This window comes from Vombatus ursinus, unplaced genomic scaffold (genome assembly GCF_900497805.2).
Source record: "Vombatus ursinus unplaced genomic scaffold, bare-nosed wombat genome assembly UNPS02012515.1, whole genome shotgun sequence".
Lineage (NCBI taxonomy): Eukaryota > Metazoa > Chordata > Mammalia > Diprotodontia > Vombatidae > Vombatus > Vombatus ursinus.
The window spans coordinates 1,019,727-1,037,655 of NW_020952293.1; the positions used below are offsets into that span (position 1 = coordinate 1,019,727).

At 43.0% G+C, this 17,929-nt stretch overlaps 2 protein-coding genes across 2 annotated transcripts in view; one reads left to right on the forward strand and one right to left on the reverse strand.

Annotated features, from left to right (window-relative positions):
* Window positions 1–2,684, reverse strand: part of PRSS54 (serine protease 54) — a 127,640-nt gene extending 124,956 nt beyond the window's left edge. Inside the window, exon 1 of the mRNA XM_027857911.1 lies at window positions 2,435–2,684. Within this exon, the coding sequence (XP_027713712.1) occupies window positions 2,435–2,684 (250 nt within the window). The remainder of the gene's footprint in view (window positions 1–2,434) is intronic.
* Window positions 2,605–17,081, forward strand: GINS3 (GINS complex subunit 3). Its single transcript, XM_027857928.1, has 3 exons — window positions 2,605–2,868; window positions 12,705–12,938; window positions 16,361–17,081. The coding sequence occupies exons 1-3, from the start codon at window positions 2,683–2,685 to the stop codon at window positions 16,589–16,591; spliced, it is 651 nt and encodes a 216-aa protein (XP_027713729.1). The 5' UTR covers window positions 2,605–2,682; the 3' UTR covers window positions 16,592–17,081.
* The last annotated feature ends 848 nt before the right edge of the window (window positions 17,082–17,929 follow it).

Below are 17,929 nucleotides of genomic sequence, written 5' to 3' on the forward strand. Positions count from 1 at the left end.
TGTCATAGAACTGCAAAAAAGCTTGGCCCCTTAGAAGAGATATGAGAAAACCCCTACCCCTCTCCTTTGCAGAAATGTGAGGTCCATGGGTGTGATACATTGCATATATTATCAGATTATTTCATATATTGATTTTTTCTTCTTTTTCTTTTTAAAAATGTTTATCAAATGGGATTGCTCTCTGGGAAGGAAGATAGTGGAAGAAATTCTGGTGATGTAAGAAACAAAAGACGCCAATAAAATTGTGTTTTTTTTTTTAATGTGAGAGTTGAGTTAGATGATCTGTGAAATGTTCTCCAGCTGATATAATACTCAGCCTCAGTTTCCCCATCAAATAGGGCATAACAGTTTCTTTCAATATTCAAAGGGATGTAGCATGGAAGAGAGATAGACGAGTTTACTTGGTTCCTGGGAAGAACTAGGAAGCAATGGCTGGAAGGTACAAAGAAGGCTTGATGTCAGGAAACACTTTCTAATCATGAGAACCATCAGAGTGGAATGGAAGCTCATGTGCTTGCCCTTCCTGGAGAGCTTCAGGCAAGGGATGGGTTGACCACTGGTCAGGGATGTTTCTGAGAGGATTCCCATTCAGATAGGGATTAATCTCAATGGCCTCTGGGGTCCATGGTTCTGAGTTAAAAAGGAATAAACAAGCAAATAAAATACTTTTGTTTTGTGTCTTTTTCAGATTTATTTATTTATTTCATTCTCTTCTTTTTTCCCTCTATATAGTTATAGGCAAGGTGTTTCTAGTTTTGGTTGTGCAGAATTTACCTTGCATTGCTTTATACAGGTCTTCAAATATTTCCTTTGTATGAGTAGCACTCATTTTTAATAGCACCTTGATACTGGGTGACCCTGGAGTCAAGAAGGCCCGAGGTTCAAATATTGCCTCTATTGCTTTGTGAAGACGGGCAGATCACTTAACCTCAATGTCTCAGGCAACTTTCTAGGATTGTAAATAAGAGAGTTACCCTTCTACATTAGCAGAAGGAGTTTCCGCACCAAGAATTTCCCCCCAAAATGATGAAATCACACATTCAGACAAAAAAAAATGCCATTCCATTACTATATCATAATTTATTCAACCACTCTCCAACTGTTAGACATTAGTTATTTCCATTTGGTAGGAGCTGTTACAAATAAAGCAGCTACGAATATTTCCTATCCAGATAGGTCCCTTTTTTCCCTTTAGGCTTTGAGGATAAAGTGCGAGCTGCAGAATCATTGCTCAAGCACACATATAATTGGTTTTTCGACTCCTGTTGCATACTGCTATATCGTTTGCTCCAATCTGCTATAGCACCAACAACCACACGATATGTTTCCTCCTCTTCCTGCCAAAACTGAATTTAATCATCTTTTGGCTACTTTTGCCATTCTAGTGAGTATCTTTAGGCTGACCTGATTTGTACTTTTTGGATTATAGAACTTGAACATTTTTTTCATATTACAATTTGTCCGTATATTGTCTGTTTGCATCCTTTGGGCAACTGCCATTGGGGAGTACACATTACTGGTATGAGACAGGCAACAGTTCCATAGATAGGCATACCTTGGAGATATTGTGGTTTGGTTCCAGACCACCACAATAAAGCAAATATCACAATAAAGGGAATCACACAAATTTTATTTCCCTGTGCATATAAAAGTTATGTTCACACTCTACTGTAGTCCATTAAACGTGCAACAGAATTACATCTAGAAAAGATGTACATACCTTAATTTAAAAATACTTTATTGCTAAAAATGCTAACCATCATCTGAGCCTTCAGCAAGTTGTAATCTTTTTGCTGGTGGTGGGTCTAGCCTCAATGTTAACTTATTTGTCTGAAAACTGCCTGTTCATACCCTTTGCCTGTTAATTGGGGAATGTCTTGTATTCTTATAAATTTGATTTAGTTCTCTATATATTTGAGAAGAGAAACTTGCTACAATTTTTTTTTGTTTTCCTCCTACTCTTCAGTACATTGGTTTTGTTTATGCAAAAGCTTTCTAATTTAATACAATCAAAATCATCCATTTTAAATCTCACGGTGCTCTCTATCTCTTGTTTGGTCATAAAGTCTTCTCTCATCCATAGACATGAAAGGTCAACTATTTCATGCTTCCCTAATTTGCTGATGATTATCTAAATCAAATACCCATTTTGACCTTATCTTGGTATACAGTGTGAGATGTTGTTCTATACCTAGTTTCTGCCAAACTGCATTCCAGTTTTCCCAGCAGTTTTTGCCAAATAGTGAATTTTGTCCCAAGAGCTTGGATCTTCGGGTTTATCAAACACTAGATTATTATGGTCACTTGTTATTGTATGTTATGTACCTAATCTATTCCACTGATCCACCACTCTATTTCTTAGCCAGTACCAAGTCATTGATGCAATTTTTAGGCCTGTTATTTTTTTTTTTCCCTCTCCTAAACAATTCTGCACTTGGCGAAAGATAACGAAGAAGAGCTCTGGGTCCCATTGGCGCCACAGGGCCCAGAGCGCCTCTGCGGGCCGATTGCTTTGGCCTTGGAGAATCGATGGTTCCCAGAGGCCGATCGATTGCTCCCGCCTGGGCCGAGACAAGAAGCGGGAGTTTCGACGGGCGGGAGTGTCTCCGCTCCGGCCCCGTCCGCCTCCGGGCTCGCTGGGTCTTCTCGCGCTGTCCGGGTGTAATCGGAGCAGCTGCCGCCATGTCCGAGGCTTATTTCCCGGTGGAGTCGGGGGCTCTGGGGCCCGACGAGAATTTCCTGTCCCTCGACGACATCCTGATGTCCCACGAGAAGTTGCCGGCCCGCACCGAGACGCTCCTGCCCCGCCTGGGAGCCCTCTTTTTGGAGCGCAGCAGCGGCGGAGAAAGTGACCACGGCATCCCTGAGGTAACGCCCCCGACCCACGTCCCGCAAAGACTACAATTCCCTGCAGGTGGAAGGGCGCTGTGGGGGCCAGCTTCCTGGCTTTGCACTGCACTGAATGCTGGGAATTGTAGTCAAGGGCGGAGGGGAGCGCCGCGCATGCTCGGTGAGTGGGGCGCGCGCTCGGGGCTTTTGTTGCGCGTGCGCACAATCTCTTCTCTTCTCCCTTCTGAACCTGTGACGCCGTGCTGGGGTACCGGGGTGTCAATTTTTATTGTGCAGGAACTGGGGTTCTTCTTTTTGTTGTTGTCCAGTCTTTTCAGTCATGTCTGACTCTTCGTGACCCCCTTGAGGGTTTCCTTGGCAGAGATGCTGGAGTGGTTTGCCATTTTCTTCTCCACCTCATTTTACACATGAGGAAACTGAGGCAAACAGGGTTAAGTGACTTGCCCAGGGTCACACAGCTACTAAGTGTTTGAGGCCAACGAACTGTTTTCTTTAAAAAGATCCCAAGAGTTTTTCGCCTGGGATGTCTTTAAAGAAAATATTTTGTATTTCGCTAGAATTGGTTGTCTTGTAATCTATTCCATTTTATGCATTTAGAAACCTTGTGTTGAGAGAGAGAGTCCATAAACTTCACTCAGCCAGGTCAAGGCAAGTCGGTTTATTGTGGTAGCAATTATTAAGCGCCTTCTGTGTGCCAGGCAAGATGCTTATGATGAGGTCTAGAGGTTTAGGGGTGCTGGGACCCCAAGATCATGACATGCGGGTCCTGCCCAAAAGAATTTGACCCAAGCCTTCTTTCAGCCAAAGACAAGATTTATTAAAGATCTGCCATAGTAGCCAGACTCTTGAGGAATCTGAGAGTCTGTGAGGTATTGGCTAGATTATAAAAATCTGAGCATTTTAATGGAGAAAAGATGGACCTTATATAGAAAGACTGTGGGAGGGATCTAGGAGTAGCCAAGTAGTTTGGGGTGACTGGAGGAGGGGGCTAAGGAGGATCTGAATGAGAGTGGCCAGTTAGCTGGGGCGAAGAGAACTCCTGGGACCTGGACAATGGAGCCTAGCTAGGATTAAGTGTGGGAAATGACCCGGGGCCATAGGGAGGGCTAGGCTAAGTTAAGGGTAACAGAATTGGGAGATTGGGTGTAGCCACAATGAAAGGCTAACTGATGGAATTATAGCCTCAGGGGAATGGCAGAGATTTGGCCATGTGGGAAAGTCCAGAGTTTTTCCTTTCTGGGGTCCAGATCCCAACCCTAGTGCAGCAGAAGTGGTCTGTGACTTGTATGAGAAAGAGGATGAACCCCAGTACTGCTTGTGTGGGGCCCCCTTTCTTTCCCTGGCAAAACTTGTTTTTTTGAACCCGATAAGATAGTTCTCTTCTTATCTGTTAGGCTGAGTTTTCTTGGTCTCCTTTGCTGCATCATCATCTGTATTTCTTCCATCTTAAAGATGGTAGCCAAGTGTTGCAGCGGATGGAACCCTGGATCTGGACTCCGGAACACCGGAGTTCAAATCTAGCCTCAGATATTAGCTGTGTGACCCCAGCAAGTCACTTAAGCTCTCTTTGCCTCAGTTTCCTCTTCTGTAAAATGGGGTATTAATAGCACCTCCTCCCAGATTGTTGTGAAGGTCAAAGGGATAACAACTATGCTTATGCTTAGTTAGCACAGTGCCTCTAGCACAAAGCACTATATAAATGTTATGTTATTATTAAACTAGGTAGATCTTGGCTTTATACCCACACCTATCCTTCTTTGGTCTATGGCGACTCCCCCCTCCCGCTGTCCCTCAGGTTTACAAGTCTAGGATCATCTCCAGCCCTTCTTCTCCCTCCTGACTATATCCAGTCCATCACCACACATCTCATCTATTCTGCCTCTCCCAATGTCTTTCTCATTTACTCTTTTCTGTTCTCACATCACAACTGGCCTAGGCTGGGGCTTCATGATGTCTCACTGGGAATATTCAATAGCTTTCTAAACTGGTCTCCCTGCATCCAGTTTCCCCCTCTGTGTTGGCAGCTTTTAAGTTGAATAGCTGCATTTTCTGTGCTGCCTGTTCTCATCAGCCCATCCACCCAAAGCTGTGATTCTGTCCTTTCTTTTATCCTCTTGTCCCCAATATACCTTTGGTGGTCCTTCACTGGCCTCACCAACCTCAGCTCACACTGAACATTAGTGTTCCTGACACTTCCTAAGGTCTGCATCTCACTCCCTCTTGCCGTTACCTCCATCTTTGGTACCTTTAAACCTCACCTGGACAATGAGAGCCCTTGGCATCCATGTAACTTCCTTGTTTCCTCCTCGTTGGAATTGTTTCTCTTTGTGTATTTTTAGGAAATGTTTTGTTGTTTGCCCTTCCTTCTTTTTAATATCCTGTCACTTTCCAATGACATCACTATTGCCAGCAAAAGTAAGTAGAGGCGAAAGAGTCCAAGCAAAGCACCAGCCCTGTCTGAAGATGCATGCCTCCTTGTAGCCTGCTGTCGACCAGCTCTATGCCGCTAGGCAGGAAGCATGCTTTACCAGCAAGTGCTTCAGAGTTGGGATTAAGCACTGCCTTGATTAGAATTCTGCCTTTTTTTTTTCTTCACATTATTGTGATCATCGTAAATAACTGTCCTGGTTCTGGTTACTTGACTTCTTTGTATAATTTCATTTGGGTCTTCCCAAGTTTCCCTGAATTCTTCTTATGTGATCTAATGTTCTTCCATTACAGCTGTCTACCACAGTTTGTTCAGTCATTCCCCAGTTAATAGTGAAAACCCACTTTCCTTCCAGTTCTTGACTATTAAAAAAAAAAGTGCTCCTATAAATACATTTTTCCTTCCATTTCCTCTATCTTTGACTCCCCCGGAGCATATGCCTAGTAGCAGTATCACCCTTCAGAATATGTTCAGTGCGGCCTCCTTCCCTGTTCCAGAGCCCTCCAGTCTCGTCCATCTGTAGCGGTGGGGGGTGGGGTTCTCCTGCTTCTTTCCCCCAACAGACCAGGTCTTTTGCGGTCGCTTTGGAAAGCAGGGTGTGGGGCCTGGAGGAGAGTTTCCCTGGAAGCCCAGTCACATCTGGGTCCTCATCCCTCCTCTACCTCTGATAAGTTGTGAGACTTTAAGGAAGTCATTTACCCTCTGTGAACCTCAGTTCCCTCTTTTGTAAAATGAGGGCGCTGGGCTAGGTGACCTTTAAGGACATAGCCGATTCTATGTTACTGTGTAGGTACAGGATGGCCTAGAGCACAAGTGGGGAACCTGCAGCCTCGGGGCCACATGTGGTCCTCTAGGTCCTCAAAAGGAGCCTCTGACTGAATCCAAATTTCACAGAACAAATCCCCTTAATAAAAGGATTTGTTCTGTCTTGGGCTCAGTCAAAAGGCCACCCCCAAGGACCTAGAAGGCCGCCACATGTGGCCTTGAGGCTGCAGGCTCCCAACCTTTGGCCAGGAGAATAACCCAGAGGTGCCTCCAACTCTGAGGTTGTGACTGACTCCATCCTGGACTCTACAAACTACTTGCTAGGCTTCTTCTCATTTCTCTAGCTGTGAGACCTTGGATAAGTCACCCTTCTCTGGCCTCACTTTCTTCTTCAAAATACTCTCTAGACTTGATGATCTCTGAGGTCCCTTTGTACTATGACATTCTATATATGATGATTTAGCCTTTTTTATAGCTGTTTAATACACTTAGCTATAATATACAATTTTGTGTAGCTCTGTTGATGTCTTATTCCCCTCCTAGGTCTCTGTTAAACTATCTAGACATCAGCACACAAAGCCTTTCCAGATCCCCCAGTTTGCGTCCTCTCCCTTTTCAAATTACTCCTGTATATTGCACTTATCAACATAGCTGTTGTATCCTCCCAACAGAACATAAGCTTCTTGGGGGCAGACCCCTGCCCCAGCTTTGCACTTGAGACATTTTTGTTGAATTAGGCACTATATATAAATCAGAACCTTTATTATACAATGTTATAGATTTGAGTGAGACCTTAAGACTAAGCCACAGAATCACAATTTTCAGGGCATTGAGGGGTCAATTCTCAAGATACCTGAAGAGGAGGAAAATGCCAAGTGAATGTAAAAAATCGTAGACATGACTGCCAAAAATGTGATTGCTAATATATCAGTAACTGCTCAGCGACTCATGTGCCTGCTCTCTCATCTCTACAGATCTTCAGATAATAATTTTCAAACCTGTTGAGAGCATCCTTGATGAAATTATGAGTCACCACCTGAAAGAGATCCCAGGAGAAAAACTTACAGGAATATCATAGCCAAGTTTCAGAGCTCCCAGGTGAAGGAGAAAATATTGCTAGCAACAAGAAAAAGAAACAATTTAAATATCATGGAGCTACAGTAAGGATTACATAAGGCCTAGCAGCTACTACATTAAAGGACCATAGGTCTTGGAATACTATATTCCGTAGAGCAAAAGAGCTGGGGTTACAACCAAGAGTAACTTACCCAGCAAAGTTAAGTATAATCCTGAATGAAAAAAATGGATATTTAATGAACTCAAAGACTCTCAGGTGTTTGTGACAAAAACTCAGAATTTAAGGGAAGATTTGATGTATAACAAGGAGAAATACAAGGTAAACATTAAAGACCAATTGTAAGGAACTCAATGGGGTCAAATTGTTTGCTTCATACGTGTGAAAATTTTAGCAGTACTCTTATGATTGTCATCAATATTTGGGTAATTTGAAAGAAAGGCATGGGCTCAGCTGAGTATGATAGGGTGATTCTAAAAAAAATAGAATAGGGAGAGATAAAAAGAAGTAATTATCTCATATAAATGAGATGTAAAAGGAAAAATTAATACAGAAGAAAGTGGTAGAAGAGAGGGTGAGTAGTGCTGGAACCTTACTCTTATCAGGGTTAAAGAGGGAACAACATTTATATCTAAAAGGGTATAAAAGTTTTCTAAATTCAGAAAGAAATAAGAGGGCAAAGGGATAGGGTGGGGAGAAGATAAGGGAGGGATTCTTAGAGATATGGGTAGGGTAAGGAATAGGAGGGCAAGCTGGTGGGTAGAAGTAAAGTACAGCAGTAAGGAGGGATAGGGTAGAGAGGGTGAGAAGGATAGTGAGGAAAAATAGGAAGGAGAAAAATACACAAGTAATTGTAGCTTAGAATGTGAATGGGATGAATTTGCCCATAAAATGGAAATGGGTAGCAGATTAAAAATTTGAATTCAACAATATGTTGCTTTCAGGAAACACTATAAAAACAAGAGATACATACAAAGATAATAATAAAGGGCAGGAATCAAATTTATTATGCAAAAAAGCAGGGTTAGTAATCATGACCTCAGATAAAGTTAAAATAGATTTAATCAAAAGTGAAAAATAGAGAAACTACACTATGTGTTAGCAATATTATTCAGTATTGTTTTAGACCATTTAAAATACCTAGAAAGTATAAAATGCCTGAGTGTTTGTCTGCCAAAGCAGACATAGGAACCATATTAACATGAACATAAAACACTTTTTTATACAAATAAACTCAGATCTAAATAATTGAAGTAATTATTATTGTTCATGGGTAGGTAAAGACAATATAACTTTTTAAATGACAATTTTACCTAATTATTTATTCAATGTCATCCCAGTTAAATTACTAAAAATTATTTTACTGAGAAAAATTAATAATAAAGTTCACTTGGAAGAACAAAAGGTCAGGAACTTCAAAGAAACCAGAGAAAAGAGATGTAAAGGAAGTAGATTCAGCAGTATCAGCCCTTAAACTATATTGTAAGGTGAGAACATTGTTGAAGTATAAAAAGGATAATTTGGATTATTTTAAATTAAAATTGTCTTGTATAAATAAAACCTATGTTGCCAATAAGAGAAGGAATGCAGAAAATTGGGGGGGGAAACTTTCATAGACAATCTCTCAGACAGGATGTGATTGGCTTGGAATATTGCTGCGGTGTTAGAAATGGTGAGCTGGCTGATTTGGAGAAGCATGGACCGACTTGGCCTTATGAGGGAAGATGCTAGCCTCCTTCAGATGATAGGAGGAAATAAGCATAGTACAGACTTACATACATGTATATGAGTATATATTGTGTATATGTGTGTGTTTGTAGATATATATGTATTTGTCTATATATCCTTGCTTAATTGCAGCCTTCTTGAGGGAAGGAGGGGAAAAAATAATAAAGTCAAAAGTGCATAGCAGAGAACAAAAGAAAACCAACAAGGAAGCAGAGAAAAACTGGGTAGCTTTGCATACCGTTTTTATTATATAAGTTTTCTTGAAATGGAAACATTGTTTTGTATTGAATCCTCTCATAGTCTGCTGTGTACATGGCAATTTTTTTTCTTTTCTCATTTTTTAATTTAAGTTTAAAATAAAAATATTTATTAAAAAAAAGAAATTATGAGAAAGGAGTAGACAGGATTTTGCACCGGATGTTCACAGCAGACCATGTCTTTACAATCACACAACTGACTGAAAGGTGCCAAGAACTCGAGACTCCATTGCACTTATTACTTCTCAACTGTTCTTGAAAACATTTGATTTAGTAGAGCAGAATGCCACTCTCAAGGCCCAAAAGGTATCGTCTGCCATGCAGATGTTAAAAAAATAAAAATCTTCAGGAGACAGAGCAGCAGAGATCACTTTGTCCAGCGCTTCTGTGAGGGGCATAAAAGAAGGGGACAAATTCATGTTAAAGGGATGTGCCACTGTGCTGGAGAACCTTCATCATAGAGTTTGGAAGAGGGATTCCCCACAGACTATAAGGTCCTCCCAATGCTCCTGCTTGCAGATGATCCCTGAACACTGCAGGGCCTCCAAAATGAACTTGTTATCATTTAAAACCCAGTACCCAGTCAGTCAACATAGTCATTAGGTGTACCAGGCTCAATGCAAAAACATGGTCCTGCACTCTAATGGAAGGGACAACATGCAAAGAACTGTCCATGCAAGATGTATGCAGTGTGAAGGGAGGGGCATCTGGGAAGAAAGACACCAGCAAGAAAAATGAGGTGGTTGGATAATGTCTGTTGTCCAGACTGTGATATTCAGTGAGATAAGTATTCCAGGGACTGGTCATCGGTGCATGCACCTTTGACAGATAGAGGCATCTTTAGTGCCAATTGAGTCTTATTAAAGCTCAGAACTGGACCTTCTCCAAATGTGCTGTGGAGAGACAGTAAACTAGGCGAAAAATCAAGGAGGAGGAAGAAAGGTGGAGTGTGCTTGGGAAATTGCACAGTGCTTTTAATGCCCAAACCCATCTTTTAATGCTAGTGATGCTGTATGACTGGACCTCAGAGGAACAGCTCCCCACAAGGGCATGGGGAGCTGGAGGTGGGCGCAGATAGGCTGAGGGACACTACCTCTGATGAATTACATTTTTAAAAGTAGAGTAAAGGACATCATCAGAGAGATATACAACCAGAGAAGGGCGGGGGCTAATTACAGCAACCAAAACTAATGGTGTCCATCTGTTGATCAGCAAGTATTTAGAGAACACTTGCTATGTGCCGGGCCCAATGCTAAGCAGTGGAGACACAGAGGCAAAAAGACACAGTCTGCCTTTGAAGGAGCTTTCATCCCTTTAGGGATGTATACATAAGTATGGACAGAATAAATACAAAGTACAAGGTGGTTAGCCACAAGATAGTTAGTGTTGGAGGGCCCAGGCAATCAGGGAGATCAAGGAAGGCTTCCTGCAAAAGGAGGTGCTTGGGCTGTGTCTTAAAGGAAGTTGTGGTTCTGTGAGGCTAATGTGAGGAAGCCTGGGAGATGGTCCTTGCCAAAGCCTGGAGCCTGGAGAAGCAGCACTGCCTGTGGGGAACAAAGAGAGGTCCATCTTCATCACACCCTGGATGCGAGGAAGGGAGGAAGGTATGAGATAAGAGAGGTGAGTTGGGGCCAGGTTCCAATGGGCATCACCAGCCAAAATAAGGGGCATGCATTTTGTCCTAGAGCGGGGGTGGGGAACCTGTGGCCTGGAGGCCACATGTGGCCTTTTAGGTCCTCGGGTGCGGCGTTGTGACAGAGTCCAACTTTTACAGAACGAATCCTTTAAGGGGATTTGTTCTGTGAAGTTTGGATTCAGTCCAAGGACTGCACTTGAGGACCAAGAGGGCCACATGTGACCTTGAGGCCACTGGTTCCCCACCCCTGTCCTAGAGGCAATTGGGAGCTAATAGAGTTAATTGAATAAGGAAGTAAAATAGCAAGATATTGGTGCTGAAGGAAAATTGCTTTGGCGGCTGCAGGAAAGAGGAGGGAGATAGTCGTGGCAGGGAGACTAGTTGTAATTGTCCAGGCCAGAGTGGATGAGGGTCTGAGCTAAAGTGGCAGCCATGTGAGTAGAGAGAATAAGTCAGACGTAAAAGATGGTATGGAGGTCAAAGTGGGTAAGATTTGTCGACTGATTAGATGTAGGGTGAGAGAGGGGAAAGTGGGAGGGGGAGTCAGGGAGATAAGTTCTGTTTGGAACAGTCCATAACCTGGAGCTCAGGACTGAGACCTACACTGGCTCTGGGGGTCATCTGCATAGACATGGTAATCATGAGATTATTCCAGGAGAGAGTGTAAGGAGAGCAAAGAAGAGGGGCCAGGGCAGAGCTGTAAGGTGCACTCACAGTTATGGGCACAATATAGATGATTAGCCAGCCAAGGAGACAGAAGAGGCAGACACCCAGGTAGGAGGAGACTGAAAGAAAGCCGGTCACCAAAGTCCAGAGAAGAGAGAGTGGTCATCTGGGTCAGATCAGGCCACCAGCAAGTAGGAGGAGGGCTGAGGAAAGACCACTGGTAACTTGGGAAAGTCCATTTTTAGTTAAGTGCTGAGGTTAGAAGCCAGCTGGTAAAGGGTCAAGTGAGAGGTGAAGAAGTTTGGCTGAGAAGTGAAGGTGAGATAGAGAATGATAACCGAGAGCATGATAGTGAAAGGCTTTGTTTTGTTTTGTTTTGTTCATTTTTTAAAAAAGATGAGGAGACTTGGGTGTACTTGAAGGCAGTAGGAAAGGGCCAGTATCTATGGAGAGTTTGAAGATTTCGAGAGAGGGGATGACTGAGGGAGCAGTTTGCTGGAGTACATGGAAGAGGATGTGGTCAGAAACATGTGTAAGACCGAAAACCTTCTGCCTCCTGGCTGTGAACTGGCTCTGATCTCATGTGAAGAGGCCTGAGGGAAGGCCCCTCTCCAGCCCTTTGGGTGGAAGGAACCCAAGAGACAGCAAGGGTTCAAAGGCTTGGGTTTCATTGTGTACCGTTGGAGGGCATGTTGGTAAATTCAAAGATCCCTTGGAGTTTAAGGTACCAGCTGATATATGGTGTGCATCAATACAATTATTTAATATAATATAAAAGGTACTGTTTAGTTTAAGAAATAAATACAAGTCAGCTCTCTTTTGTAAATTTTTTTTCAGTGAGTAGGAACTTGTACAGTCAAACTGATGGAAGAAAAATACCAATCCATGGAGCTTGTTGTCAGCAAAAGGAATAAACTGGCAGTCAGGAGACAACTAGCACACCCACGTCTTTAACATTTGCACTATTTATTGAACACTATCAGAAAATACTGTAAGAACATTTAGATTAGCTCCAAAGATGGACTCACTCGGTAGATCTGATTTATGCTGAAACTTTCTTTTATACTCAGGTTTTGTTTTTAGCCTGTTTCTATGTACTCATCAATTTTCTTTCTCAGTTTGTTGTGAAAATTATTTCAGCCCCCTCAGTTCAGAAAATGACTTTAGAATCCTCTGCTGCTGACGGTCATTGGTGATAAAGGCTGAACTTATCTGATGGTCTGTTTCTCTTTTATGTCATGTGTATTTTGTATTTGATTTGTCTGTTTTCTGAGTCTTTGCCTTTGTTTTCTTATCTAGGGCTCAAAATTGGAAATCCCTCTGTGGCTGGCAAAAGGACTTTATGACAACAAAAGACGGATCCTTTCTGTGGAGCTCCCCAAGATTTATAAAGAGGGGTGGAGGACAGTGTTCAGTGCTGATGCCAATGTGGTTGACCTCCATAAAATGGGCCCCCACTACTATGCCTTTGGCTCTCAGCTTCTGCATTTTGACAGTCCAGAGAACCCAGATGTATCTCAGACTCTCTTACAGGCAAGTAACTGAGATGAAGCCTTGAAGATTGGGTTTCTGCTGGTCAGTCTAGGAGGATGTAAGAATAGTCAGGAAGCAAGTAAACATGCTTGTACTAAAAATTGTGAATGTAATATTGGTCTCAGGTCCAAATTAGGCTGTCCATTCTGGACATGCCACAAAACCTTACTTCACAGCTGTTGCTGTGTTTGCCTGCCAGGAGCTGGCAGGGACCAACAGGGAGCCCCAGAACAGAGGGAAAGATGGCAGCAAGTCCCAGGGCCTGTGTTTAGTCCAAGCCCAGCAAGTAGAAACGTGGCCTGGCCCAGGACCTCAGTGGACACATGGGAGCTTCTTCTTTCCATCTCCCATCATCCTTGCTGTTTGCTGGACAACCCAAAATTCCTGGCATCCAACCTTGCTAGAAAGTATAACATCATAGTGTGTTTTGATGGTTTCTAATAATTACTGTAACTCCTTAGGCTGTCATGTAACAAACCAGCCTTCCCCCTTGCTTCTTGGGACTGAAGCAACCCAAGATTTTATTCCCTTCCCTGACTTGGGATGAGCAATCGGCCGGACACACATGTGTTCCTGAGGACTGTGCTGACATCACCAGACAGACTGATGGATAAACAAAGATGTTTTGTCTGACAAGGTGTTACCATATATAAATTGATGATGCTATTTTCACTGCTAATAGTAAACAAAAATGGCTTTGTTTGATTTCAGTTGAGAAAACATGAGTGCATAGAAATCGGAAAGAAAAGAATATAGCAGTGGGGAAAATTCAGGCTTGTGAAATGAGGAAAATCCCATTTCTAGGTCTTTAGGAATAGGCTTCTTTGATTTTTTTTTCCAGTGAGTTTTCTGTCTCGATTGATTTTTTTAAGTTGCTTTATCTGAACTCTGTCAGCCGGGACATATGACCATTACAAAGGAGAAGAAAAAGAAACCCAGGGTTTTTATTTCTTGTTGAAAGCCCCCATCTGTAAAATTAGGGGATTGGACTAGTGATGTCATATCAATCACTTAACAAGCATTTATTAGGAGGCTGTTAAGAGCCAGACACTGGGGATGCAAAGACAGAAATAAAACCACCCCTGCCCTCAAGGGGCTTCCCTTCTACCTGAGGAGACAGTGTGAGTATATGTAAGTAGAGGCAGCTGGGGGGTTCAGTGGATGCAGCTCCAGAGGAGGGAGTTTGGATCTGCCTCAGAATCAGTTGTGTGAGACCTTGGGCCAGTCATTAAGTCTCAGCCTCAGTTTCCTCATCTGCAGAATAGTGATGGTAAGAGTGCCTACCTCGTGGAGTTGTTGTGAAAATGAAGTCAAATGTAAAACCCTTCGAACAACTTAAAATACTATAAACACAAGCTATTATTATAAACAGAATAAATCCAGGGGGTTTAGGAAGATGGGTGCTAGCAGTTGGTGGGATCAGAAATGACTTTGTAGTGCTTGAGTTGAGTCTCCAGAAATAAGGATTCCCTGAGGCAGTGAAGAGGAAATGTATTCCAGGCTTTGAGGTGGGCGGTGGGGGGGGTGGCCAGAACAAAGGCATAGAAATGGGGGGATGGGGAGAGACAGAAAGAGGAGAGAGAGATTGAGAAAGATAGAAGGGAGAAGAGAGAGACAGAGAAGAGAGAGGGGGAGGAGAGATTGAGAAAGAGAGGAGGGAAGAGAAGAGAGAGATGAGAGAGAAGAGACAGAGAGAAAGAGGAGAGAAAGACAAGAGAAAAGAGGGAGAGAAAGTATGTATGTATTTGAAAGAAGTCCAGCTGAGCCGGGCCAAAGCAGGGAAGGGTAGGCAGAGGCAGAGGGGGCAGGTTGGGAGCAGGTTGTTAAGAGAAGCAGAAAGAAGAATTTGCGTCTTATCCTCAAGGTAATAGGGAGCCAGAGAAGTTTGTTGAGTACGGTAATGATGTGGGCAGATCTGCACTTAAGGGACACACACCACTTTGACAGCTATTTGAGGGATGTTGTTCATAGACCTCAAGGGCTGCAGGGGTAGATCTTAGGGTGTCACTTAACTTGGCTAGGAGAAGAAAAATGGCATCTCTATTTTCACTAACCTCTAACTAACATTTAACATTTCCTTCAATTATTTAAAAACATTATCATGATAAGGGATCCGTAAAGGTCAGCAGCCTGCCAAAAGGATCCATGAAACGGAAAAGGTGAAGGACTCCTGGAATGGGGGGACGAGATCTGAAGCAAAGGGACCACTTAGGAAGTTATTGTAATAGTCCAGGTGACTAAACCAAGGTGTAGGATTTGTGAAGAGTGATAAATAGTAATTTGCAACTGATTACAGAAAACAAGGTGGGGCAGTGGGTAGAGTACTGGGCCAGGAGTCAGGAAGGCCTGGGTTCAGATCCCAGACGTTGATTAGCTGTGTGGGAGCTAATAGTTAACTTCTGTTTGCCTCAGTTTCCTCAACAATCCAATGAAGATAACAATAGCACCTACCTCATAGGTTTATTATGGGGATCAACTGAGGTGATATTTGCAGAGTGCTTAGCACAGTGCCTGGCACATAGTAGATACCATGTATATGCTACCAATTATTATTGATTGGTTATGTGAGGTGAGAGGGAGGAGTCCAGGATAATGCTGAAACTGCAAACTTGGGAGACCAGAAGGATGGGACAGAAATAAGGAAGTTCAGGAGAGATGTAAGCTTAGAAGGGAAAGACAATGAGTTCTGTTTCGGTCATGTTGAGTTGGCGATGCCTGTGGGTCAGCCAGTTTTAATGTGTTGATAGGCAGTTGGTGGTGTGGGACAAGCTCAGGAAAGAGACTGGGAGTGGATATATAGACCTAGTGGTCATCTAAGTAGAGATGATAGTTAAATCCACTAAAGCTGATGAAGTCAGCAGGGGAGAGAACAGAGAAGATAAAAGGGCCCAGAGCCTGGAGGGCCATCCCACTTAGGGAGCCTGCAAAGCAGACTGAGAAGGAGGAGTCCATAGGTTGGAGGAGACCCAGGAAAGAACGGAGAAGAGAGTGTATCTAGGAGGGTCAGATGTGTATCTAGTGTATCTAGAGAGGAGACTGAAAAAAGGTCATCAGATTTAACAATGTAGAGGCCATTGGTAACTGGAGGAGAGCAGTTTCAGTTAAGAGTACTAGGGTCAGCAGCCAGATTAAAAAGGTTCCTTCTAGCTCAAAATGCTATGATTTCCCTAACAAGATGGCAGCAAAGGTGAGGTTAGATCCCAGACGTAAGGCCTGCGCTCAACCACAGAAGCAAAATCCTAGACTAATTCAATCTCATATTTCTAGTTGAAAATTTTATGTGTAGGTGACTCTTGGTCATTAGCTCAGAAATCTCACTTTTTCCTCCATTCCATTTGGGTGGTTTAACCCTCAGGTGAAAAGTGGAGGTGGCTTTTTTCACAATCTAGCTCAGTGATGACTGTGATTGCCTCCCCCCCTAGACATTTATTGGACGTTTTCGCCGCATCATGGACTCCTCTCAGAATGCCTACAATGAAGACACCTCAGGCCTGGTGGCCCGGCTGGATGAGCTCGAGCGGGGATTGTTTCAAACCGGCCAGAAAGGGTTGAATGATTTTCAGTGCTGGGAGAAGGGTCAAGCATCTCAGATCACAGCTTCTAGCCTGGTTCAGAATTACAAGAAGAGAAAATTCACTGACTTGGAAGGCTGAAAGCGTGAAGGACACCATGGCTACCAGGGACACTTTTAGACGTCTCCTAAAGATGAGACCAACTGACTTTGTACAAGGGAACAATCTTTTCCCATTTTATCTATTGTTTCTTGAAATACATTTCTGGAGTGGGATGGTTCTGTTGGGAAAAGGTGGGTTGGAAGAGGATGGACCAGGCCTTCCACGGTGTGGAAATTATCTTTCACTTGTTTTGCAGCATGAATTGACTTGTTCCAAGAATTTACAGTAGCCTTCATGGATGCCTGAACAAGTAAGGATCCCTCATATTTCAAACTACTTACTATAGCAATCAAATTAGAATTCTAAGCACTTGTGTGAAGGGTTTGGAATATTGTCAAACCCCCAGGTCCAGGAGTGGCTGAGGGTGGGTACAAATCACACCTGTATTCAAAGAAACTCACCACAGTTGCCTGAGGGTAATTTTCTTCCACTCCTTCTCATTTTATTAAAAGAAAGGTAATAGCACCAACATGCCTGATTTTTCCAGTTTGGAAAGATCTCTTATTGCCTGACTGATTTCTGTGATCAATAGTATGGTAACTGAAGAGTATGGGAGAAGCAGAAAAATGAAATTTTAAAAAAACAATATTATTTTATGTGCTGCAAGGAGAGATTTTTCAAGCTTGAATTCAGCTAAATGTAGGCCTTCTAAATGGGAGATGCCCCTGTCAGCTTCTTTTTAATCCAAGAGGCTTTTAGAGCACCCTCCTATTTATCCTATTCTCTTTCTAGAAAGATGTCACAGCGTTGTTTGAAATTGGTAAAATAGTTGTTAAAGGGCGTTTTTACCAGTCTTTGTTACATCTGGGAGTCAAGACGTGGAAAGTAGAACAAAGAACCTTACTGAAGAAGCTTAACACCACAAATGTTAAGTGCAGAGAGACCTTGTATTTTTCTCCCTTCTCTCACTCCCCTCAGTAAACAGCTCACCACAATTGCCTGTCATCCCAGGTCATTAACTAGAAGACAGTTGTTTTCAGCATGGAGAGAAACTCCCCCTGAAGGGACTCAGAAACACCCCTACGCCCCTCCCCCCCCAAACCCACACACACACACACCCCAACTGAACAGGGAAGACCTGAACTGTCAGAATTAGTGTTGTGGAACTGCCTTTGTCCTTTGGAACCAAATTGATCTTTTTTTACTAGTTTGGTTTTAGGGCTGAGTAAATGAGCCCCATTCCCATCAATCAGTCCTGCCCCAAGAAGATTATTTCCTAACCAGCTGCTCTGTGTATTCAAGCTCAGAGAATTATCAGAGGATTTGGCCTTTACCCCACTGGACAATAACCCCACCCAGCCCCCTTTTCTGTCCCTG